This window comes from Balaenoptera borealis (genome assembly GCF_965194805.1).
Source record: "Balaenoptera borealis genome assembly, chromosome: 1".
NCBI lineage: Eukaryota > Metazoa > Chordata > Mammalia > Artiodactyla > Balaenopteridae > Balaenoptera > Balaenoptera borealis.
The window spans coordinates 90,283,268-90,306,044 of record NC_138860.1 but is presented as its reverse complement, the minus strand read 5'-3'; the positions used below and the strand labels follow the sequence as shown (position 1 = coordinate 90,306,044).

Here is a 22,777-nt window from a genome sequence, read left to right as displayed (position 1 = left end):
GTGGAATCTAAAATAATGATATTTTTCACTGTATCTGGCTATTGTAACTATATTCTTAAGAAAAGTTTTGATGGTTAAAACAGAATCAAATATGTAGTATACATTACATTTTTTTCCATTGGGTTAAAAGGACAAGGACGTACTCATATTAGTAGCTTTTGTCCTCACCGTCTCCCTAGTATTTTCTGTAATTACTGCTATGGATATTTTTCAAGCATTCATTTTTAAAAATTCAATTCCAAAAATTCAACAGAGAAGATACAAAACACTCTGGGTTGTACAGATGTAGACATATAACTAGTATTTGAGAGAAAGCAACCACATATATCTCATGTTGATGTTAAAAAGCCGAAGAGACAGTCACTCCCTTTGCAGGAATCTCAGAATCTCACCCGGGGTTCAGAAAGAGGAAGAAATTGGGTAAAGTCCTCTTTCCTTTTTTTCCATTTTCTAAACCACAGCGTGGTGTCAGTTTTACATACTTTATACTTATTTTGCTTTCTGCTAAACTCCCTGGCTGAGAAGCGTTAACCTCCGTTGTTCCAAATGACCTGCCGGGCAGTGTTGTTGAAATGAACACAGATTATATCATCCCTCCAACAACTCCCTTAGTCTTGCCTTTACCGAGAATATTTTTCTGGAGAGTTCTCCCTTCCAATCAGTTTTCATCAATTTATTTAGTACTGACTCGTGTGGTTGCAACTCAGAGATTCGGGGCTGGTGTTTTGGGAACCCAATCTAATGAAGACATCAAATTAGATTATGTAATTGCTGGCTCTTAATTGCTCAAAGAGTCCTCTTATGCATCTATTACTTTTTTATTTTTATAAATCTAAAATTCAACTCCCAATTTCTTAAGACTCTTGAATTTTCAACAAATAAAGATTATTTCCGTATCTTCAGAATCTCATAACTGTATTATATTGTTCACATTTCAAAAAAAAATGCTGAGCAAAATAACTGCAGAAATATCTTTATACTGTTAGTTTTAAAAACGTTTCCTCGGTTGCCAGGATATTCCATTTATTGTTACTTAAAATTTGTTAACTGAAATCTAAAACCTACTCCTATTACAAACAATTACCGACTTAAAGCAGGTGGCAAACAAAGAAATTGACACTCTTAATGTGTTATGTATATTTGTAGGTGCTGTGGGAAAGCACAAAGCAAACACAAGGTGCAAGAATTTTTGCAGGACTCACAGTCTACTTTTTGTAATTCAGATTCCCATGTGACATTTGAATTTTAAAAAGACAAGAAAAGATCTTTCTATACTAGTTTCAAATTTTCCAATTTTTCTTCTGCCAAGTCTTAACGTCCCTGAGTATTTTTTAAGGTATGAATCTCCTGTATACGTTGGAAAGAGCTTCATATAGATGGAAAACTATACCATCAACTATTTTCAAATAAGTAGAATTTTTCTGGGGACAATATACACCACCCTAGTAAGATGCTAAATGCGGAATCTCTTTGAAAAACATAAAGCCCTATATTACAAATTTAAGGTGGCGTTATTATTTTTTTCTACAGTTACCCTGTCAAGAGTTCAATTCAAATAGGAAAGCCAGATTTGGGGGGTTCTTACAAAGGGGAAGTAGGTATTATTGGAACATGTTCACTTTTCTCTTTCTTCTTCCATGACTTGGTTTTGCCTCTCCCACTTAGAGGCATAAAGAAACAATTTACTTATAAATCCATTTCATACATACACACGCACACATACACATTACACATGTACATACTGAAGCATTTGGCTTTCCAAAAATATTTCAGCATGATTTGGAAAATAAGAAAAACATCTCTCATTTTGACTAAGGTTAAATAGTAAATGGACTTGAAACTGGCATCACTTTGCTAAAACTATTTTAAAATATTTTTTCAGATGAAAAATACAAATCTTTGGAAAACACACAGATTGATTTCCATAGGCAAATTAAACGAAAAATCTACACATGAAGAAATAAGCAGGTATATAATATAGGAGTAGAAGTAATGGAGCGCTGCTGAAATATTTAGATTATTAGGAAGGTGCAGATGTAGCCCATTATTTTAATAGGTACTCCTATTGAATATCATGTAAAATATTTAAAATAGTTAGACCCTAACTTTGTGGGGTTTTCTCACCTTTTTATATTTACTTCTCCTGACTCTGTGTCTCTCCTTTGGTCCCCTAATTTGTTCCTAACATATAAATAGACTACCATAAAAACAACCTCAGCCACATGCCCTGGGATACTGTCACATTTCTGCATAGGAGCACTTATTTTTAATGGGTTTGTCTTTGAGAAAATGTAATTCCTCCAACAGCTCTTTGGATAGGCTTTTCCCTAAAAAGTTGAGGCAACAGTTAAATGTGCTAGGTAACACATCGTGGCAGGCTTACGGAGAGAGGAAGTGCCCCAGAGAACCTGGCTGCAGTTCACTCACTCCTTGCCGTCTTTAGAAAACCCACCATCGCCCTCCCAGTACCTTCTTCTCGTTTTCCCGTCGCTGTTGGTCCTTCAATTTAACCTGGAGAAGCTGAAATTTCAAGAGTTTCCCTATCAGTGGTAAGGTGAATTTCTCTCCGCTGTCCATAATTGCTTTTGCTGCCGTTAAAACCTATGAAGAAACACAGTTATTAGGAAAGTGGCATTTTATAACCTTTGGCATGTCTGCCAGTGATGAAAAGATGAAATGGTATTTTGAGTTTTGTAATATTTGTCTTGCCGCAAAGGTGCCTCATTGCGGGCCAAAAAAATTAGGGGAAAATGCCCCAATGCCATAAAGAGAGGCATTTACCCTCTACGCTAAGTAGATTGGGTTGTCTGAAAATGAACTTTTTCCAATAAGTGCTTCCCATGATGGTGCTAGACTCAGACTCCCAAACATGGGTGGAGGAAAGACAGGTGGAGCTCTGTGTTAGGATGACCGGTAGGTCAGTTTCATGCTACAGAAAGTCTGTTGTTTGGCACAGCCAATAGTCCAAACTGTCAAACCCTGACTTCTTAGGACGCTATAAATTAAATAGGGTTTTATAAAAATGGAAATGGCTATGTTAGCAGTCTTTCATTTCTTGGTGACCAAATTCACATGAAAGATAAAAGCTGTTTGACACAGAGGCGCCCTGCGAACGCTGCTCCCCCACCCCCTTGCAATTTAAGGTTGATCCTGTTGGTATGCAGCCTAATTGGGGTGAAATAAGGTTACTGAGTTTTCTTTGGGTGACGACAGCCACTAGGAACATACAGCTGTATTGTCCAGATGTGTGGCACTGACAGCCTGTTTTATAACTGCATTTTTTACAGCTTGTTTCCTCTGAATTTCACACAACTTCTCTAACATCTGGGCCCTTTTCCTTGGAGCCCTATAACCACTTTATTTACTGCAAAAAATTAAAAAATAAAATCATGTAAAATATACCATAAGAAGTTGTTATGTATTTCTCTTTCTTCATGTTGTCTCCCTAATAAAGTTCACCTCGGCCAGAAGCACTGTCACAAAAGTAATCTAGTCAAACTGTTTTTCGACTTTTGTTTTCAAGCAAGCATCAGATTTATTTATAGCCTCGGGATGAATTAGGTGTTACTAAAATGTCCTGACATGTTGCTTTTCTCCCCCCTTGGTGCAATTACTCCTCCGGGCGCATATGGTGTCAATTTCACAGCCTCAGTCTCAGATAATGACGGCGCACATTGCATCTCATCGGGCTGCGTCTTGTCTGAGGTTCATACCAGCCCTTGGTCTAGGGCTTTCCTGACCAATCCGGTTCCTTATGACTTTTCACTTTGCCAAGGGAAATAGCTGAAAGAAAGGGAGATGGCTATTTTGCTTCTAACTGCAGATGGCCCTGTGGATTATCATATGCCAAAATGTAATCGGACCGCCTCGAGACCACATCGGGGTTTCCTGCATTGCAACGCAGGAGGGAAAAGCCAGGGAAAGGACTCCTTTAAAGCTGCCGTTTCCAAAAACCAAAGGAACAAACCAAATGTCAGAAAGCTTTGCATGTGTCTAAGCAAACACCCTCCATGAAACAGAGCTCTTTGCTTTTTATGGCAGTTCTGCTCCTGCTAACACGATTTAGGGAAAGGGACATGGTGGCTGTGATTTCTGGGAGCTGGAAAACATAAGGGTACACCTGTAGAATCTCACCACTTAATGATGACCAGACTCAAGAGAGAAGGGAATCCTAAGGGGACGGACAGTCACACATAAAATGAAAGCTGTCCGATTGGGTCCAGCCTCAAAGGGTAGGTGTATTTGGTTTGAAATGTTATTTTTCAATACCAGCTAAACAGTGTGTCGACTATCAGGCTTCTCTGTGACATCTGGTTCAAAATACACAGCTTTGAGTTTCGAAGCTCATAGCAGTCTAGTATGGGGTGTCTCCCTGTGATACAAATATAATGACAGCGTTGAAGGGAAGTCAACACTGGACTGGGTCTCTTTTCCTGATGACCTGTGAAAACAGGATATTTACCTATGTCTCGGGTGGTGTGGGTGAAGCCTGCCTGCCGTCACGGTGATGGATGGGATGTCTCTGGAGTTGTTTTCTATCCCCGTGTACCTATTAGGCTACGAATGTTACCTCACTGTGTTAAAATGTACTCAAAGCACAACAAAATGTCCCAAGAGAAAGGTGTTTTGCGGGCCATAAATGTTATTTCTGGTCAATCGAAAACTGTCTGTAGAGAGCTGGGTTTAAAAGAAAAATCTGGCACAGTCTCAAAATAAGAATGATACCCTACTGTGAAATGGGGAGATTAGGAATAGCTGGGCACCCGTGATCTCATGGACACAGAGCCAGTAAGAGCAGTGGCGGGGCGAGTCCGGAGGATGCTCCCTCCTCCCTGAGCAGCCCAGGGCGGCCCAGTCGGAGGCAGACTCAGTGCCGATGCCCACAGCCCCGGAGAAGGGCACAGCGCTGCACGTGGCACTGTGGCAATGGCAGAAACCGGCACGCTTGTCCTTCTCAGAAGAGGTTGCTCGGAGGAGGTTTGACTGCCACGCATGCCATTTTCTCTCTGTGCTTCTCCCGAAGGGAATGGTAATGTGAATCCTTGGGATAATTACTGTAAATGAAAGTCTCTGCTGAAAAACATCTTAGACTGAAATTTTTTAATGGAATGTGGGTCATCTCCAGGAGAGGCAGAAAAAGAAAAATGTTTATAAGTGAATTTCTACTGAAAAGTCTTTCTTCTCACACCCCCTAGTTCACACTTCCAGCCAGTCAACAGCCAGTAGTTTGGGCTCAGATGAAAAACAAATCCTTAGAGGGCCTTTGTTTGAAGGATACGTCTTTGAGGGAAGAAAAATCATGTGCAGAAGACACAGATTTTAAGAGGTGGTGCAGCTTCTCACGTGACATTCCAGAAAGGCTTCCCTTCCCTTGCCTTACTCGTATTAACTGAGATAATAATCAAATCTTCAACCTTCCAGCATTGTAAGGGTTACTTGTCCAGTATCTAGTCCATGTGTGTGTGTGTGTGTGTCTCTGTGTGTGTCTGTGTATCTGTACGTCTCTGTGTGTGTCTGTGTATCTGTACATCTCTGTGTGTCTGTGTGTATCTATGTGTCTGTGTATCTGTGTGTCTGTGTGTCTGTGTGTCTGTGTATCTGTATGTCTCTGTGTGTCTGTCTGTGCATCTGTGTGTCTCTGTGTGTGTCTGTGTGCCTGTGTGCTGGAGAGGCAAGCCAACAAGGGCAGTAGGTCTTGGGAGGATGAGGGATACAAGAGAAAAAGGGAAATGTGAGCTGATGAGGGTTGAGGAGTAATTAGACAAACCCCAAAGTTTCCAGAACTAGGCAGAAAAACAGCCCTAAGTGGGTTAAAACCTGGGTACTCAACAAGCCAAAATACCAAATAAATGAGCCTGGCATGAGTCAGAAACTTAAAAAATACATCTTATGGGCAAATGAGACTTATTAAATGGAGAAAAACTGTTCCCAGACGAGGCCTGTACATGTCTCCTGGACCTACTCAGGCCAGGCCTCGGGGCCTGCCAGGGCTGGGGGGACATCCAGGCCAAGCTACCTGAGGTGCTTAGTTCTGGGAAAGACGGGTGTAGGAGGAAATTTAGCATCCAAGAGTGCAGCTGAGGCAGGAAGACACGACTGTAAAGATCTTATTTTGAGGGTGGATGCCCTTTGTCTGTTCGGAAGTTTGTGATTCTGAGCACACTAAGAAATAAAAACATTTCTCTCTTTATCACTGACCTGATTCAAAGACTTATGTCATATTTACTATCTAATGATCTGATCCAACAAAAATACACCAAATGAACCAAATTCTTTCCTTGCCTGGGGATCAGGCCCACCCACAGACACTAATGCCCTCCCTTCCCCTCTTCCATCCTCCTCTCTGTGGATCCTCCCCACATTAGTAGTAAGCACGGCATCGGTTGGGACAAACACTTAGAACTCCTCCACAGATTCCCATGAAAACCAAATGTATGTGTGTGCACAAGTGCATGTATACATACAGACATATAAACACATATGCATACATATATGTATGTGTATACATGATACATAAATAGATAGATGATAGATAGATAGATAGATAGATAGATAGATAGATAGATAGATAGACAGTTAGATAGATAGATAGATAGATAGGACTTCCATGAGGTCTGCAGGTCAGCTGCCTGGCTTCCCTGGTGTGCTTACAACGAGGCACAAGGAACAGCTTGAATCGTTGCTTAACCTGCTGCATGTTCAATCCAGGTGAGTTCTGAGGAAGGGTAAAGATTTTGGATCTGCATTTCTCTTGCCTGGAACAAACCAGGGAAAAGAGGTGGTGGAGGAGAGGGAAAGGTGTGGTTATGTGGGGCAGAGAAGGGAAGGATGATGGGAGAGGGATGGGATGAGGAAAGGCTTTTCCTCCAGGAACTCCAAATATAGTCACCATTTTTCCTAAAAGTCTTTTGGTTTCAGGGCCCTCCTTGAGGGTCCATGGTATTTGTTACAGTAGCTGTAACAATGCATAAGATATGATTTCACATTTAACCCATTATTCTTGGGTCAATGACTTAGGATTGGTTTGGATATGTAAAGATCTCAGCAAATAGGAACAGAATCCATAAACTTGGCTCAGTCCAAACTAGCCTAGGGCTGAGCAAACAGGTTTTTGACATGCAGATCTAATTCGCTTTGTTTCTTTCTTCGTTCCTTCGTTCATTCATTCATTTGGTACCACATTCTTTTGTTTCTCTCATTTCCTTAATATATGACCAAGTGCAATAGTTCCTCATCATGGTAAAAAGTGCAAGCAGTACCAGAAGGACGTACAATGAAAAGAAAATGCTTCCCCAATCTCCTGCATTCCATTAACCAATTCTTGTGTATCCTTATGTAATTTCCTATGCATATAGAGACATATACTTATATCTTTTTATATTTTAATACAAATAGTATCACACTTTCATATTGTCAAGTGGTTTGTGTTTTTACATCCGAAGTTATCTAGGACACCTCTGTATGAGAGAAGAGACCATTTATTACTCATAGCCCAAAGGTAGCTGTGTATGTGTTTATGTGTCTTCATGTATAAATAGTCTTTGCATAAATGTAATTATGACTGTTAATAGAATTCAGGCCAATCTCAAGGTAAAAATCAGTCTTACTCACTGACTGAGTAAGTGAGTAAGTACATTATATTTGGGTTTCTTGAAATTATATTCTAAAACTAAGAATTAAAGTATGCCCAAATAAATATGTTTTTTAAAAAAAGTTATCTAGGACAGCTTTCTGTGCTGACACGTATTGTTTACACATGTATTTTTAAATTATTGGCATAACCTCCTATTGTATGGGTGTTTGGTCATTTATTTATAACCAGTTTCCTATTGATGGACATTTAGGTAATTTCAGGGTTTTTTCCTACTAAGTGCATGTGTATTTTAAATATTTATTGATACTTCCAAATTGACATTTGAAAAGTTAGCATTTTTATTTCCACCACCACTATACGAAAGGGTCTGTTTCCCCACTGCCCGCATTAACACTGGATATTCTCCAACTTTTCTTTGTCTATATCACTGCTGACAGATCTTCCTGTGATCATGGAAGTGTTCTTTACCTGTACCGTACGAAAGAGTAGCCACCAGCCACTCGTGGTTATTGAGCACTTGAATATTGCTAGTGTGACTGAGGAACTGAAGTTTTAATTTTATTTTTTAATGGATTAAATTAAAATGTAAATAGCCACATGTAACGAGTGGCTCCTGTTTTGGTCAGAACATGTCTGTGTGATAGTGAAAAGTGATTCAGTTATATATATATATATTCAGTTATATATATATATAAAACTGAATCACTCTGCTGTACACCTGAAACTAACACAATACTGTAAATCAACTATACTTCAATATATAAAATAAAATAATGTTTGTTTAATCATCCCATCACTTTGTCCCTTAGATTTTATGCCAAAACTGAAAGGAAAGATATCCTATTTGGCACCATCCTTGGCAAAGTTTATTAATGTAGGAAATGCTTACCTGCCTTATAAAATAGTAATGGTGCACTCAGATATTACACAGTGAAAGGTAATGGAAATCTGTGACTTCTAGGCTAAGACATTTTTTCCCGGTCATTTAAGAAACGTGCCCTTGTACAGGTGAGGATAAACAGGGCTGGTCCAAGGCAAAATTCAGGAAGATACAGAGCACCGTTTTGCTTTCTAAATCTCTCCTGCTGCTAAAATAGAAAAGATTTAACTTGGTAACTCACTTTGAATGAATTTTACTCATACCAGTGAGTAAGCTGTATTATAAAATTTTATCCCTTATTTATAGAATGAAAGGGACTAGCAACTGATGATAGAATTTCAAGCAATAAGTCACAGATGTGGCATTTGAGCACTTAGGACGGGAGGTAGCTATTCTCTCTAACCTGAAAGCTTGCAATGCCTAAGGCTGGCTCTGAAGATAAATATGGTTTCACCTCTGTGGCACTGGGAGGCTGCAGTGTGACAGCAGTCTTGCGGCCATGACTACTTTCCCACGCATCCAACTCCAAGTCTCACTGCCTGAAGTTGCTCTTATACACCAGGGCTAGGTCATTCAGAGGAAGGGCTCTGAAGGGAAAATGGAAATACCCTTCAGATTACGGTCAGAGGAGAAGCATCAGAGAGGGTGAGTGGGTAGGTGGGGCAGAAAACCGGTGAGACAGCAGCTCTGTATTGTGAGGCAGGAGTAAAGGCAAAGGAAACTGCTCTGGGGGGTAAGACCTGGGACTTGTCTGTGTGTGATTGTGTCCAAGTGTGTGTGGATATGTGGTGTGTGACTGTGTGTGACCACGAGACTGCGCACAGACTCATGGGTCTGTGTACATGCATGTGCCTGTGTGTGCATGTCTGCGCAAGAGTATGTGTGTTTTGGTAGCTGCCTTTGGGGATGATTAAGATTATTAAAAGATACTCAGTTTCTCAAAACATTGGCAAAACTGAGATTGTAGATACTGAAGAATTAATAAAAAGAGAAGAATACTAACATCTTTGATTGACACCTTAAAAGTAATACTGCTGTTTACCATTTTTAGCTAATTATTCTGCAGAACACAAGTGCTTATGTTTATCATTAAACACATGTCAGATTAAATATGTATAATCTATTCATCAAACTGTAACTATATATGCCATCTTCAAAGTTTGTTGCTTATGCATTCTGCTTTTGTCTTATATACGCTATATCTGCTTATAAAATGACAAAGTCAGAGGAAGTATTGCCCTAGTGTGTGTGTGTGTGTGTGTGTGTGTGTGTATGTACGAGTGTGTTTTTCACAAAATTTTCAATGTTTAGAGTGAAGGGCTGCTTTAGATGGGACTGATTCTGCATATTTGATGAAAAGGATGGATGAGCAGGTGATTTCAAGTGACTGAAAAGGGCCACTTATATGGAGATGCCCTCATAGGAAAAGATTCCTGTTGGGAATTTTAGGTCCTCTGGTACAAGGGATGATGAACCAGCTGCTGAAGCCATAACTACTCACGGGCAGCGTAAAACAGAAGCACAGGCTGCGTCTGTATTCCAGTCTTCTCAAATACCACTGGGTGGCCTTGGGAAAGTTACTCAACTCCTTTAAACTTCAGCTTTTTAAGCTACAGCATGGTTTCTCAACAGTGGCACTATTGACATTTTGAGCCAGCTAATTCTTTATTGCAGGAGGTTTTTGCATGCACTAGAGGATGCTTTTAGCACATCCCTGGCTACCCCACTGTGACAACCAAAGGTGTCTCCAGACATTGTCAAATTTCCCTGGGGGACAAAACTGTCCCTGGTTGAGAACCACTGATGTACAGAAAGAGAATATGAAGAGTGCTGATCTCACAAGACTGTATCGAGCACCGCATGAAGAAACACATAAAAAGACTTAGCATGGAATGGTCAATGCACAGTAAACCCTCACTAAAGTGAGCTCTTACTGTTGTTATGCTTACATCCAGGGCAGGATTGGAATTCTTGAAGACCTTTCAGCTCAGGCTGGGGGAAAGACAAAAGTAATGGTGGAGAGATGTGCATTTGGGCAGGCAGAAGGGGAACCTTAATTTATTATCAGCTGGTGGTAACCTGGTTGCTTTCATTTAACCCTTTCTCTGCTCTGACAAGGACAGATCAAGATGCATTTAGGGAAAGCAGAGATAAAAAGAAAAGGTGTAAAACAGATTCCGTCATGGTGCAGTGTATTCTGGGAGGGGGAGAGGACGAAGTCTGTTATTCTTTTTTTTTAAAGGAATTCCTTTATTTTTATTATTTATTTATTTTTAGCTGTGTTGGGTCTTCGTTTCTGTGCAAGGGCTTTCTCTAGTTGCGGCAAGCGGGGCCACCTCTTCATCGCGGTGCGGTGCGTGGGCCTCTCACTATCGCAGCCTCTCTTGTTGCGGAGCACAGGCTCCAGACGCGCAGGCTCAGTAGTTGTGGCTCACGGGCCCAGTTGCTCCGTGGCATGTGGGATCTTCCCAGACCAGGGCTCGAACCCATGTCCCCTGCATTGGCAGGCAGATTCTCAACCACTGCGCCACCAGGGAAGCCCTGTTATTCTTAATTTCTTCTAAAATGAGACAGAGTAATGATCTGAGTGTTCTGCAACTCCTCAGAGTCCCTTCCTGTTCCCTCCACTCTCTTCCCTCCTTCATTCCTCCTGCATTTACTGGGTGCTAACTACATTGCAGTCATTGCATTGCTTGATCCTTTATGTGTCTAGTCTATCCAGTTCACATTCTTTAAGTAATGAATAATTTCCAATGAGGCATAATTGGAAAAACAGCTGGAAGGAGCAGGGTAGCAGTGAGAGAAGGCAATGGAGAGAGACAAGAGGAAAGAAAAAGAACAGGAAAGACTGAAACATATTTTCTCACTTTGAGCAGAGGAAAAGAAAATAATCAAGCAATATGAAGCTGTCCCTACATCAATTTCAAGGTGACAGAAGATCTGGGTTCCATGTAGGTCATCCTGTCTGTCGAACGCAAACGGAACGTTATGAAAGGGCTCAGACAACAGCTTGGTGAGAAGTTCATAATGATGATAAATATCCATAGCAGGTGACTCCTGGATCATTTTCAGCTGTCCATAATTAAACTGGTATCCATCTCTCGACAATGTCAGGGCTGTGAAATAATTCCAGTCATTGGACCCCTTACATCTGGGCTGAAATGAAATAATATTTGGCAGTAACAAGGAGTCACTGAAACTAAATAAACAACCCCTTTCAAGACTATATAAAAGTCGGTAACATAATAACATTTGACAGGGATTAAGACCTCTTTGGGGCCATAAGGAAGTTTCAGAAGCAGCAATAACAAATACGTAGAAGGTAGAACAGATCTATGCTTTAACAGACATGTATAATTTGAAATGTGATGAATTTCCCAAGGGAGAGGTACATTTTGAACATCTAGTATGCTCATGTCAAAAAGCACAGGACTTATCTTAGAAACGTTTGTTGGACTTACTCTTCCAAAGAAGGAAAAAGCAAAAGCTCTCCTTTTTCTTTTAATTTAAATTTATTTATTTTTTATTGATTTATTTTTGGCTGCATTGGACCTTTGTTGCTGCGCGCGGGCTTTCTCTAGTTGTGGCGAGTGGGGGCTACTCTTCGTTGCGGTGCACGGGCTTCTCATTGCTGTGGCTTCTCTTGTTGCGGAGCACGGGCTCTAGATGCGCGGGCTTCAGTACCTGTGGCGGGCAGGCTCAGTAGTTGTGGCACACAGGCTTAGTTGCTCCATGGAATGTGGGATCTTCCCGGACCAGGGATCGAACCCATGTCCCCTGCACTGGCAGGCGGATTCTTAACCACTGCGCCAACAGGGAAGTCCCTAAACCTTTCCTTTTTCAAGTAGCGTTTGGGTTTTTGTATACCCACAAAATAAAGGCACATGAAGCTGAATGTGATAATATGGGGAAGGATGATATAGAAAGTTTAGATATATATTAGCTTTAGGTGTATATTAGTAGCATATGATTCTATTATCATGGTAATCCTTTTTTTATTTTAGATCAAGCTCTTTTCCTCAGTCCCAAGATGCCCCCACCCCTCTGAAGTCATTCTTGGTTCTTTCAGCTTGTCATGAAAGCTACAACTGAACAACCTTATGACTTTTTTGAAACTTCCCTAAGGGAGTTGGCTCTCTTGTTTTGGAATTATTTGTGTGCAGGGTTTGTAATCTCTAGGAGCTTGGAAGGGCTGATCCTGATCTGATGCATCTGTCTCCAACCCCGCATAGAATCGATGCACATGTCATTCAATAAATTTAAAATGGCTTTTGGAGTTATTTCTTGTTTGACTTGAAGTTGGGTGTTTTCCAATATTCATAGCTACCATCACAAAGGTCTAGGAGTAGACTGCAAGTAGCAGTAGGTTCTCAGGTTAAATAAGTAACACATAAGCAGCTACATAGCACACACTGTGCCAGATAAGGACTGTTCCAACAGTGGCACTAAAATAATCTAAGGATTGCACTTTAGATAGTCTACCTCATTTAACTCTCACCTTCCCTCCGAGGTGGGGACTCATCACCCCATTTTATAGATAAAGAAACTGAGGCCTGGTGATCACAAGTAAGTAGTAGCTGTGGGATCTGAACTCAGGCCACCTAGTTCCAAGGTCCTACTCCTCATCACCATATTCGGTGGCCTCACAGAAGACTTTTCACCCCTGAAATGGAGCTACCGGGCTCCCACCTAGTATCCCAGCCCCTCCCCAGTTTCTATACCCAGTCCCCATCTTAGCTGGAGGGATGTAGAACTTTTTAGCTTTGTAGCTTTTTTTTTTTTTATGTTTAAATACTCTTGACTCTCTTACTAGTTTTGTCTTTACCTGGTGCCTCCACTCTAGAGAGCTGTGCTTCTTTTTTTTCCTGAGACCTAGTGGGGATCTGAGACCCCTCAGATCCTAAAATAGCTCTGAAAGGTGGCAGAATGTGCCACTTTGGCATAAGGATTATTCTGAACTAAAGGCACTTGAAAAACAGCAGATGCAAGAAGGGCATTCTAATCTCCCTTTTTCTTCACGAAAACAGGAGATAAAAGCTTCCATGTGAAAGATGCCCTCCCTGTACCAGAAGGAAATTAACATCATCGTCAGTGAGGACCAGAAGTTGACACAGAGAATTCTATACATGAAGACCTTGCTAAAATAATTCTTAACTTCCTTTAGCCTCCTCACATAGTTTACCTACTTTTCCACACTGCCTCTCTCTGTTCAACCCAATATAAAGGTCCATAGTTCTTGCCATTTCTTTGGGAGTGGGGCTTCATTTCCTTACGAGGGCTCCTGTGTCAGGTAAAATGTATGCAAATTTGCATGCTTTTCTCCTGTCCATCTGTCCAACGTCAATTTAATTCTTGGACCCTGCCGAGAAGAAGCCTAAAAGGGTGAAGGTAAAAAGTTACCTCCCCTGTACTTCATCTGTCTCTCGTCCCCTGGCCTGAACTCATGTCTTAGAAACTTAGAAACTCAGGCTGGCATCCACCTTCCTTTCCTAGTCATCTTCTCCTTCGATCCTAGACCATTCCCCTAAAATCCTGCCTCAGTCTGAGTCCAGTGACTGATACCCTGCTAGTCACTGACTGGCCTAGATACCCGAGTACGGCTGGTCCCCGAACTTCCTGCACCCCAACGCCAGACCACTAGGTGAGTCATTTGCCATTTAGTTAGATTCTACGTTCCACTTCCTAGACTGGAGGTTGCTGGGTGCCCCACCCACACCTTCCTTCCTTTCTGGGAGAATCTGACCCTTTTTAGGCGTTCACCCCTCTCCCAATTGGCTTGTGTGCCTCTGGGGACTTGCAGCTCCAGGGGTGGACCCCTTTGCACTAGAAATAATCCTAACCTCCCTGGTCCAGGATTGGTTCCGGATGAGCTTGTGACCTAGTTCAGGCCAGTGGGCTGTGAGGAGTGGTCTCCTGGGGTTGCCGGATCCCATTTCCTCAGTCCTGACGCTTTCGGAAGAGGCTGCAGCCATCCCAACTCTATAGGAAGCTGGAGCCGCCACACAGATGGAGGAAGGGTCGTTCCTCACAGATGCAGGAAGTGGGGCTGGAGCCTGCGGGCTAAGCTGACCCCAGAACCTGTCTAGACTTCTAGTTACACAAGCCAGTACACTCCCTTTTGTTTAAGCCAGTTTTAATTTTTTTCTGGTGAATTTAGAAGTAAGGTGACCAAGCTGGTACCGATATGGTGCGATTCATGCCTTCAAGCTAATAGGGACTTTTTTTAAAAACCAGTGATTATGTGTCTTTCAGGTCAGCAGCATCAGCATCACCTGGGAACTTGTTAGTTATGCGAATTCTTGGGCTCGGCCCAGACCTGCTGCATCTGAGGCTCTGGGGGTGGGCCCAGCAGTCTGTGGTTTAACAAGCCCTCAGGTGATCCTCATGTACTCGAGGTTTGAGAGCCACTGCTTTCTGGTTTCTTTGGTGGCCTTTCATACTAACGTACTTAACTCACATAGTATCAGCACCGCTGCGTCCCTTGTTCTTAGTAATGTGCATCTATATTGCTTAATTTTTTATATCTATCTTTCTAAAATATAGAGTCACCAAGCTGCTCATTTCAGAGGACAGCCTGGAGTGGGATTTCTGCTAATGTCCTGCTGGGCAAAGAATGTATTCAGTGTGTCAACTCTCTCCTCTTTCCCCCTCAAAACTCTACTCCTTTGCAATTATAAAAAAGGTGTAGTGTTTCTCTAGCTTGGTTGTGGACAGTATTCTTCAAGGCTATTGCTGCCTCCTAACTTTCAATCGATTCCAAACCTGTCCCATAAAGAGGCTTGCTTTTTAAGTTTCCCGTGTCCTCTCCCAATCTCTTGGACTCATAGAGGAAGCATACAGGGTACTGATGTCTCCTGGCTGGCTACTGGGAGAGCCCTTTGTGCGCAGACGAATGCTGCCTAGTTTCCCATAAGTGTTCCTCTGTGTGCCCTGTGGACCACCTGCCCCATAATCCCTGGGACCCTAGTTAAAGATACAGATTACCAGGGATCTACCCCCAGAACCACCAAATCAATCTCTGGAGGTGAGGTTCTAGGAGCATAAAGTTTCAATAAGCATTCTAGAGATTCTTAAATACCCTTGAGTTTAAGAACTGGGGCAAAGGTCATTTACATATTGACCCTAGGATGACTAACCGAGGGTTTTCCCAGGGCTTGGTACTTTCAGTGCTAAAACTGAAAGTCCCTGGCACCCAGGACAGTTGGTCACCCTAAGATAGCAAGTTCTCAAGGCGAACCATTCTGAGACTGTCAGAGCTAAGGTGATAGTGTCCTTAGTCTGACTTTATCCCTTGCTTTGCTTTCCCCAGTCTTTCTAGCCCATAGAACAGTTGTGTATTCCGGAAACTGAGAGTGATTGAAAGCACTCGATGGGTGTGGGGGGCCAAGAGTGGCAGGTGAGGGGACGGGGAGGGGAGAGAATTAGGGGAAACTTGACATTGAAGAGGTAAGCAGGGGTGAGACCACCAGCTGCTCAAATAACATACTACAGGAATTTGGATTTTATCTTGAAAGTGATAAGGAGATACAGAGTTTTAAGCAGGTAAGAGACATGATCAGATGTACAGAGGTCTCCTTCTGAGTCCTGGCATTTCATTTATCTTCAGTGACTGTTCTTATGCAGCAAAAACCCTAGGCTTTCTTAGATGTCTTGGTAACGCATGGCAAACCTCAAAACCCTTGAATGTGTATTTCAGGGCTTACACTCTGTACCCTCCGCCTCCAGCTTTGTTTGACTGTCATTTGCTCCTAGCGCTAGAGGCATGTATGTTGATCAGAGGTATTCTGATTTGCTCAGAGGCTATAGACAAAGAAGTGGGCAGGCAGGCAGTACCATCTGCCTTGAAGAGCAGGGGAATGAGCAAAGCATGAACATTCTCTGGCCCTTCTCAGATCACTGTTACTTTGGCAGAACTCAACAGATTGGAGAATGTAAATATCCTAAAGGCAAGGGCCTTCAATGGTACTTCTGTTTCTCCAGCTCTGGGAACAGTGCCTGGCACAAGTGCTCAAAAGTGAAAGAATGGATGGATGCATGAACACTGGGCAATGGAGAATGGGAGGAGGAGAATAAGTGGGGCCATTGTCCTGTTCTGGGTGGTGGCGAGGGGGAGCCAGAGCACAGATGGAGAGTTCACCTTTGGGGAGGATGGCCCCTCTCCCGGCCCCGTGAGCAGCACGTGGACACAGGTGTGGCTGCGTCTCTCCAAGTGCAGGCTTGGGAGTGCCGGGATGCTTGTTGAGAAGGTGTGTTCCTGGACTTTCCTGAAGACACCCCCGATCCCCATCACTGGGGCTGGGATATCGCATAGGCATTTTTAAATGAGCTCTGCAGGTGATCTTGAAGCTTGCCACTTTGAGGACCACTGACACAAAGAGGCAGGAAGAGGTTTAGCAGTCGGAAGGGCTCACACCAAAGGCCTTCCTGCAAAAACCCTTCCCAGATTCCCCTGTCTGAGACAATTCTCCCTGGTCCCGCTCCCCGGCCCTTGTTCATATTTCCATCCAGTCCCCTCCTGCAGGTGCGCCTGTATTAGCAGCCTTGCATGTGTGTCCTTTACCTGCAGGGCACCTTGAGCTTGGTAGGGCCCCCACTGATGGCTTCTTCCTTTTTGTAACCCTCACAGCATCTAAAATCTGCTTTGAAATCAAAGCAAATATTCCTCATTCTGAATTTAGACAACAGCGGGTCCCCTCCCATTATCACAAGAAATCCGAAAACAAACTTACATAATCATTTCACTTTCATGAATTCCGTAATCACAAAACACAGCCAATAAAAATATGATTATGGGGCTTCCCTGGTGGCACAGTGGTTGAGAATCTGCCTGCCAATGCAGGGGACACGGGTTCGAGCCCTGGTCTGGGAAGATCCCACATGCCGCGGAGCAACTAGGCCCGTGAGCCACAACTACTGAGCCCGCGCGTCTGGAGCCTGTGCTCCGCAACAAGAGAGGCCGCGATAGTGAGAGGCCCGCGCACCGCGATGAAGAGTGGCCCCCACTTGCCGCAACTGGAGAGGGCCCTCGCGCAGAAACGAAGACCCAACACAGCCATAAATAAATAAATAAAATTTTAAAAATATATATGATTAAATGTTTAACCCTACAATTTTTGCTTATCAAATTGACTAAGATAAAAAATACAATGTTGAAGAGGGTGTGGTTAAATTGGAACTGTTAGAAGGAATGTAAATTGGCACAAATTATCTCGAATGCATTTTGACAATGTATGTCAAGAGCTTTACAAAGATGTATATACTTTGACTCAGTAATTACACTTCTTGAAATTTTTCATAAGGAAACAATCAGGGTCCTCACTATTGGTAAACAGTCTAAATTTAGCAAAAGGGGGAGTGGTTAAATGAATTATTGAATAGAGACATGCTTTCTATTATATAGACACTGTATATGGATTTAGAAAAAGGCTAATGTCATAATATATGAAAAGGATACGATAGAAAGTATATATAGTTCCTATTTTTTAAAAAGAAGCATTCATCTCTGAATGGTGGAATAGTCTACAGATACTTAAGCGCCTACTACTATATGGGCTATGCTCTTTCTACATTTCCCAAATTTTCTACAATTATCATGTACTGTATTGCTTTTTTAATAAAACAGCTAATAAATGAAATATACAATGTAAATGCTATACAGCAATGGACTGTTTTTAATAGTGCCACCCTTCCATCCTCCTGCAGAATTTTTCCTGCACGTTGATTCTAATATCTTCACCTCTTATATTACTTTCCAGCTCAGAATTCCTCAATGGATCCCATACCGAAAGGATAAAGTGTTCACTCCTTAGCAGGGCACACCAAGCCCTTTATGACCTAGTCTTGAAACACTTGTCTGGCCTCGTTCCTAGCTGCTCCTTCCACTTTCCCTCCTATCCTTCAGGGATGCCCACTATTTGGAATTTCTTGGTTATGCCGTGCTGTCTATGTCTGCCTGATTTTGCCTGGGCTGATTCCTCTGCCTAGAATTCCCTCTCCTCCTTCCTTACTTCATAAATTCCCCATTCAGCTTTCTAGCCATTTTCCTAAAACCTTTCCCTCAAAACTTTAGAGAGATTTAGGCATTGCTCTGTGCATTCAATGTACCCTTAACAACTTTGTTGTTATCATATGGTAATAAACTGCTCATTTCCATATCTGTCTTTTAGGTTGAAGGCTGGAGTTAACTTTATGATGGGCACATGGTAAACAACCAATACACTACATGCTGAATGAAAGAATCAGCACACAAATCACAAAGCCCTTCACAAACATCGTGCAGGTTGTCCCTTGTAAAAGGGTACCCTGTGACGGCCAGCCAGCCCTCCTCTTGCGAAGCCAGTGTGCTCAGAGGCTGGGAAAACACTTGGCACTAGCTCACTAATTGAGAAAGTGACTGGTGTCAGGGGAAGTGCCTGATGTGCCAGAGACTCATTCCACAGACCCATTGCACAAACATTTATTGCGTCCAGCCAAAGTGCAAAAATCAGTGGATTCGGTCTCCAAATGCACCCCTGGGCATGAGCAAGACTATCCACGAAGAGGGGGGAAAATATTAGAACCCCTGATTGCATTTGCCTTTATTTTGTCCTTTTTAATTCTTAATTTTGAGGATGTTCCATGATATTTGTAATATGTTCATATACACACGCACAATGTACACAGAACAAACGCTTAATTTTTTTTTTTGAACTGATGGGATATGTGATCAAAATAACTTGGGATTGCTAGCCTAGAGCGCTGGGGTTTTAGTGATGAATAACACATGTCCTCTAATGCTCATGCCGTTCACTACAAAGTAGGGGGAGACAGATACAAACAAATAACCACAATATAACACAGCAAGATGAACTTTGCCTGCGGGAATCCAAGAAGATTTCACAAAAGAGATGGCATTTGAACAGGGTTATTTGGCTGCTAAATGGGAGCACATAAGTCTAAATTTTACATAATTCTATTTAACTCGGTGCACTTTGCACTTACTGAGGAAGGAGTATAAAGTGAATGAAGTGCAAAATGGCTAAAAAGGGATGAGCTAGAGCCGCTACAAAACTGTAGCTTCATCACCTAAAGGGATGGAGATGTGTGGGTGTTTGCTTATGGTGCAAGGTAGACGTGATTTGATACAGAAATGTTAGATTTACAGTCACTTCATCATTCTTGATCAAGTTCTACCCCAACCTTTTATCTCCTCAAAAAAACCCCAGGTCTCAAGGGCTCTAGAGAAAATCCTAAGTTAATATCTGCCAATTCGTATTTGTATCTTCCCTATCTAATTTGGTTTATTTATTTTACAACTTTGTGCAGAGGGGTCAGGTGTTCTAAGTGGGGAATGTCTTTAGCCCTGGGAATGATGTGAATGACTGATAAAGTCTAATCCAAAGTCTGAGGCCAAATGTGTGCCTGCAGAAGCCTGTGTTTGGCACAGTTCTTTTAGAAACTTTAAGACCAGGGGAAACACTTCCTCGGTAACAGCACTAGAGAAAACTCCCAGAGAGTTTGCTCCTTTGTTTAGGTGAATTACTAAGCAGGTTAAACTTAACTGTCAGCTCCTTGACTGTAGGGACTGTGTCTCAAAGAGCTTGAAGTAACAGGGTGAAGTCTGAATTTGGAGCCTGCGTTCCAACATGGGGCTCTGACATTATCAGCTGCGGGCACAAGGCAAGTCACTTAACCTCTTCGAGACTCTTTGCTCGTTTGCTACATGAGAATAATAAGATGTAAGTCAGCTTCACAAGGTTGTTGGATCAAATCTACATTGTGTGTGAAAAGTATTTTATACTCTAAAAGGCATCTTCCAAATGTGAGTTGTTGTTATTATTCTTGTTAATAAAGTCCCAGCAAAAAGCATTGCCTGTTTGAGAAAATGTCACATTCCATAAAATACTGATTCAAAAAAGACTGACTGAGTGAATGAATGTGGAAGAGGTTTAGTTTCAAGAAACTCACTCAATGGTGATGCAGAAATTGCTTCTGGGGACTCACATTGTTACCCCACGCCTTGGATCTTGCTAACTCCTTCCCCTACTCTCCCTGTCCAAATGAACATTCCCTCCAAGGTCCAGCTTTTATTTCTGATAAATAAACGCATGCTGATAGGATAACGGTATAATGGGTTAGCATTCTGAAAATGCCGTTTCATTTCATCTGAACCAGGGTTTTACTGACCCTGCGCCTGAACCCAGGCCTTGCGGGGGCTATTTTTGGACAGGCAGAACTTCCAGCACCTCTTAAATCATATCTCACGGCAACTGCCCTCTCCACCTACACACAGGGTGGGCCTGCATACATAAAACAGGACACTAAAACCTCTTTCTCCCATCTGATGACTAATCTTCGTCTCTGCTTTCGGAAAGGGAAAGCACCATACGTAGACTTGACCAATCCAATACATTTTCCTTTGCTTGCTCCAAAAAGAGGAGAAAGAGTATGTATGTGTGTGTGTGTGTTTGTGTGTGTGTGTGTGTGTGTGTGTGTGTGTTCCTCCAATGACTGAGGAATCCTGAAATGAACCTCTATAAGAAACCCCTGACAATGTTCTGTGGATGGTTTTGCACATGGAATTGAAACAAGTTGGCAGGAAGAAGAATTCTTTCTGCATAATTCAAAGCAGACATTTTACTAGGGGAAAAGCAAATCAGAAATTTGCTGTCAGTCCTTGAAATTTTATTAGTTACAAAAAGTAATATATTAGCCCCTTGCATTAAATCCAGATAGGATCTACCTTTTTTTTTTTTTCCCCCTCTCAATGATATTCCTAAAATGAATCTTGGAGAATGTACTACAAGACTAGCTCCTCATAAATTCGTAGGCCTCAGCAGTGGTGGCCTGTGACTGTGTTATATGTTATTAGCTTCTCCTCTGCTTCTCTGCAGCTCCAGCGATAAAGGATAATATTATAAGACTTGAGAATAACTGAACTAATTACATGTTCCTTCCGATGAAGAGGATAATCTAATTAAATATTTCCCCATGAGTGAGTGAGCCCCGGGTGAGTTTATCTTTTTCGTATCAATTCTTGATCAAGGCTAACATGGATAATCATGAACTTGTCCGTTTGCGAATGTTTGACGTAGTACAGGGTAATCTGCAGGGCATCCTGTTGGCCTTGCTCACTATCAGCACTCCACAGATTTCAAATGGTTATGAGCACTGTAATCCAAATAAGTATGAAGCCAAAAGATGCAATTTTAAAGGAAGGGGTTTATTGAACAATTTCACTTTTTCTGGGTAAGAATTTTTGTAGGACTGGTTTTCTATTTTTCAAACCTCTAAACTTGCAATGATATATTTTAATATATTCTGGAAGCAATATAGAGATCATATCTCAGTTAACTTACATTATCAGGCTACTTAATTGGGTTTGAGGGGTTTTTCGGCCAGTCAAGTTTGTGAAATAGAAAAATGGATGGACTTCAATACATAAATATCTATCTGAAATTCACTTATTCAAATTAATATTCTGTGAATTAATATGCACAGTAGCTTTTCAGTAAATATAAATGAATTTCTATCTAATAGTCAATTCTCTCACCTTTAGTTTGGTATTTCTTCTTCCTTTCCTTGCTACCAAAGGTGGAGGAATGAGTTAGAATTTCAGAAATAGAGGTCACACTAAGAATATGTAGAAGCATGAAAATTGTTACCATACTTCAATGCCAGCTACACATTCTCTCCCTCTCAGGAAGCAAGGCCATCTATGTCTTTGTTGCATCTCTGACTGTTTTGGTGACGGCTCTGCCCCGCCCTCTCTCCTCTTTCCAACATACCCTGTCTGGGGACCATTACCCTTTTGGCTGAAAGTTGTGAACAATAAGTGAGGTCAGCCACAGGGCTCAATGAAGAACAGACTCAATTATAACCAAGGATTAAATCTATAACTTTTACATCAGACTTGCTACAAAGTATTAAAATGTCATGACATAGCAGGAAACAAACATATTATTTACAACATGATGGACTACCAGCTCTTGAGGGCAGAGACCAGGTCTACCTGAATCTTGTGCCCGCTCTCCAGCCTGTAATAGAAACTCTGTAAACGTCTACTGAGTGAGGACTGAACTAGGATGAGTGTCTACAATACCCTTTACTCCAGGGAGATGCAAAAGGAAGATAACACAAAATAGGTTTAGAGGACTCTAAGGTATTGGTTTTTCAAACTTTTTCGGACCTATATTTACAGCAAAAACTGTTTACATCACAAACCACACACATACACACACAGTTGCCACCAACTAAATATCTGTATAAACCACTGGGTTGTAACCCACAATTAGAAAACCACCATATGGGATATGGAACCAAAG

The 22,777-nt window shown here is 41.9% G+C and overlaps 1 protein-coding gene across 1 annotated transcript in view; it reads right to left on the bottom strand.

Moving 5' to 3' along the window:
* SPAG17 (sperm associated antigen 17) overlaps positions 1-22,777 on the bottom strand; it is a 233,777-nt gene that overhangs the window by 175,072 nt on the left and 35,928 nt on the right. The window contains exon 4 of the mRNA XM_082369949.1: positions 2,470-2,601. Coding sequence (XP_082226075.1) covers positions 2,470-2,601 — 132 coding nt within the window. The remainder of the gene's footprint in view (positions 1-2,469; positions 2,602-22,777) is intronic.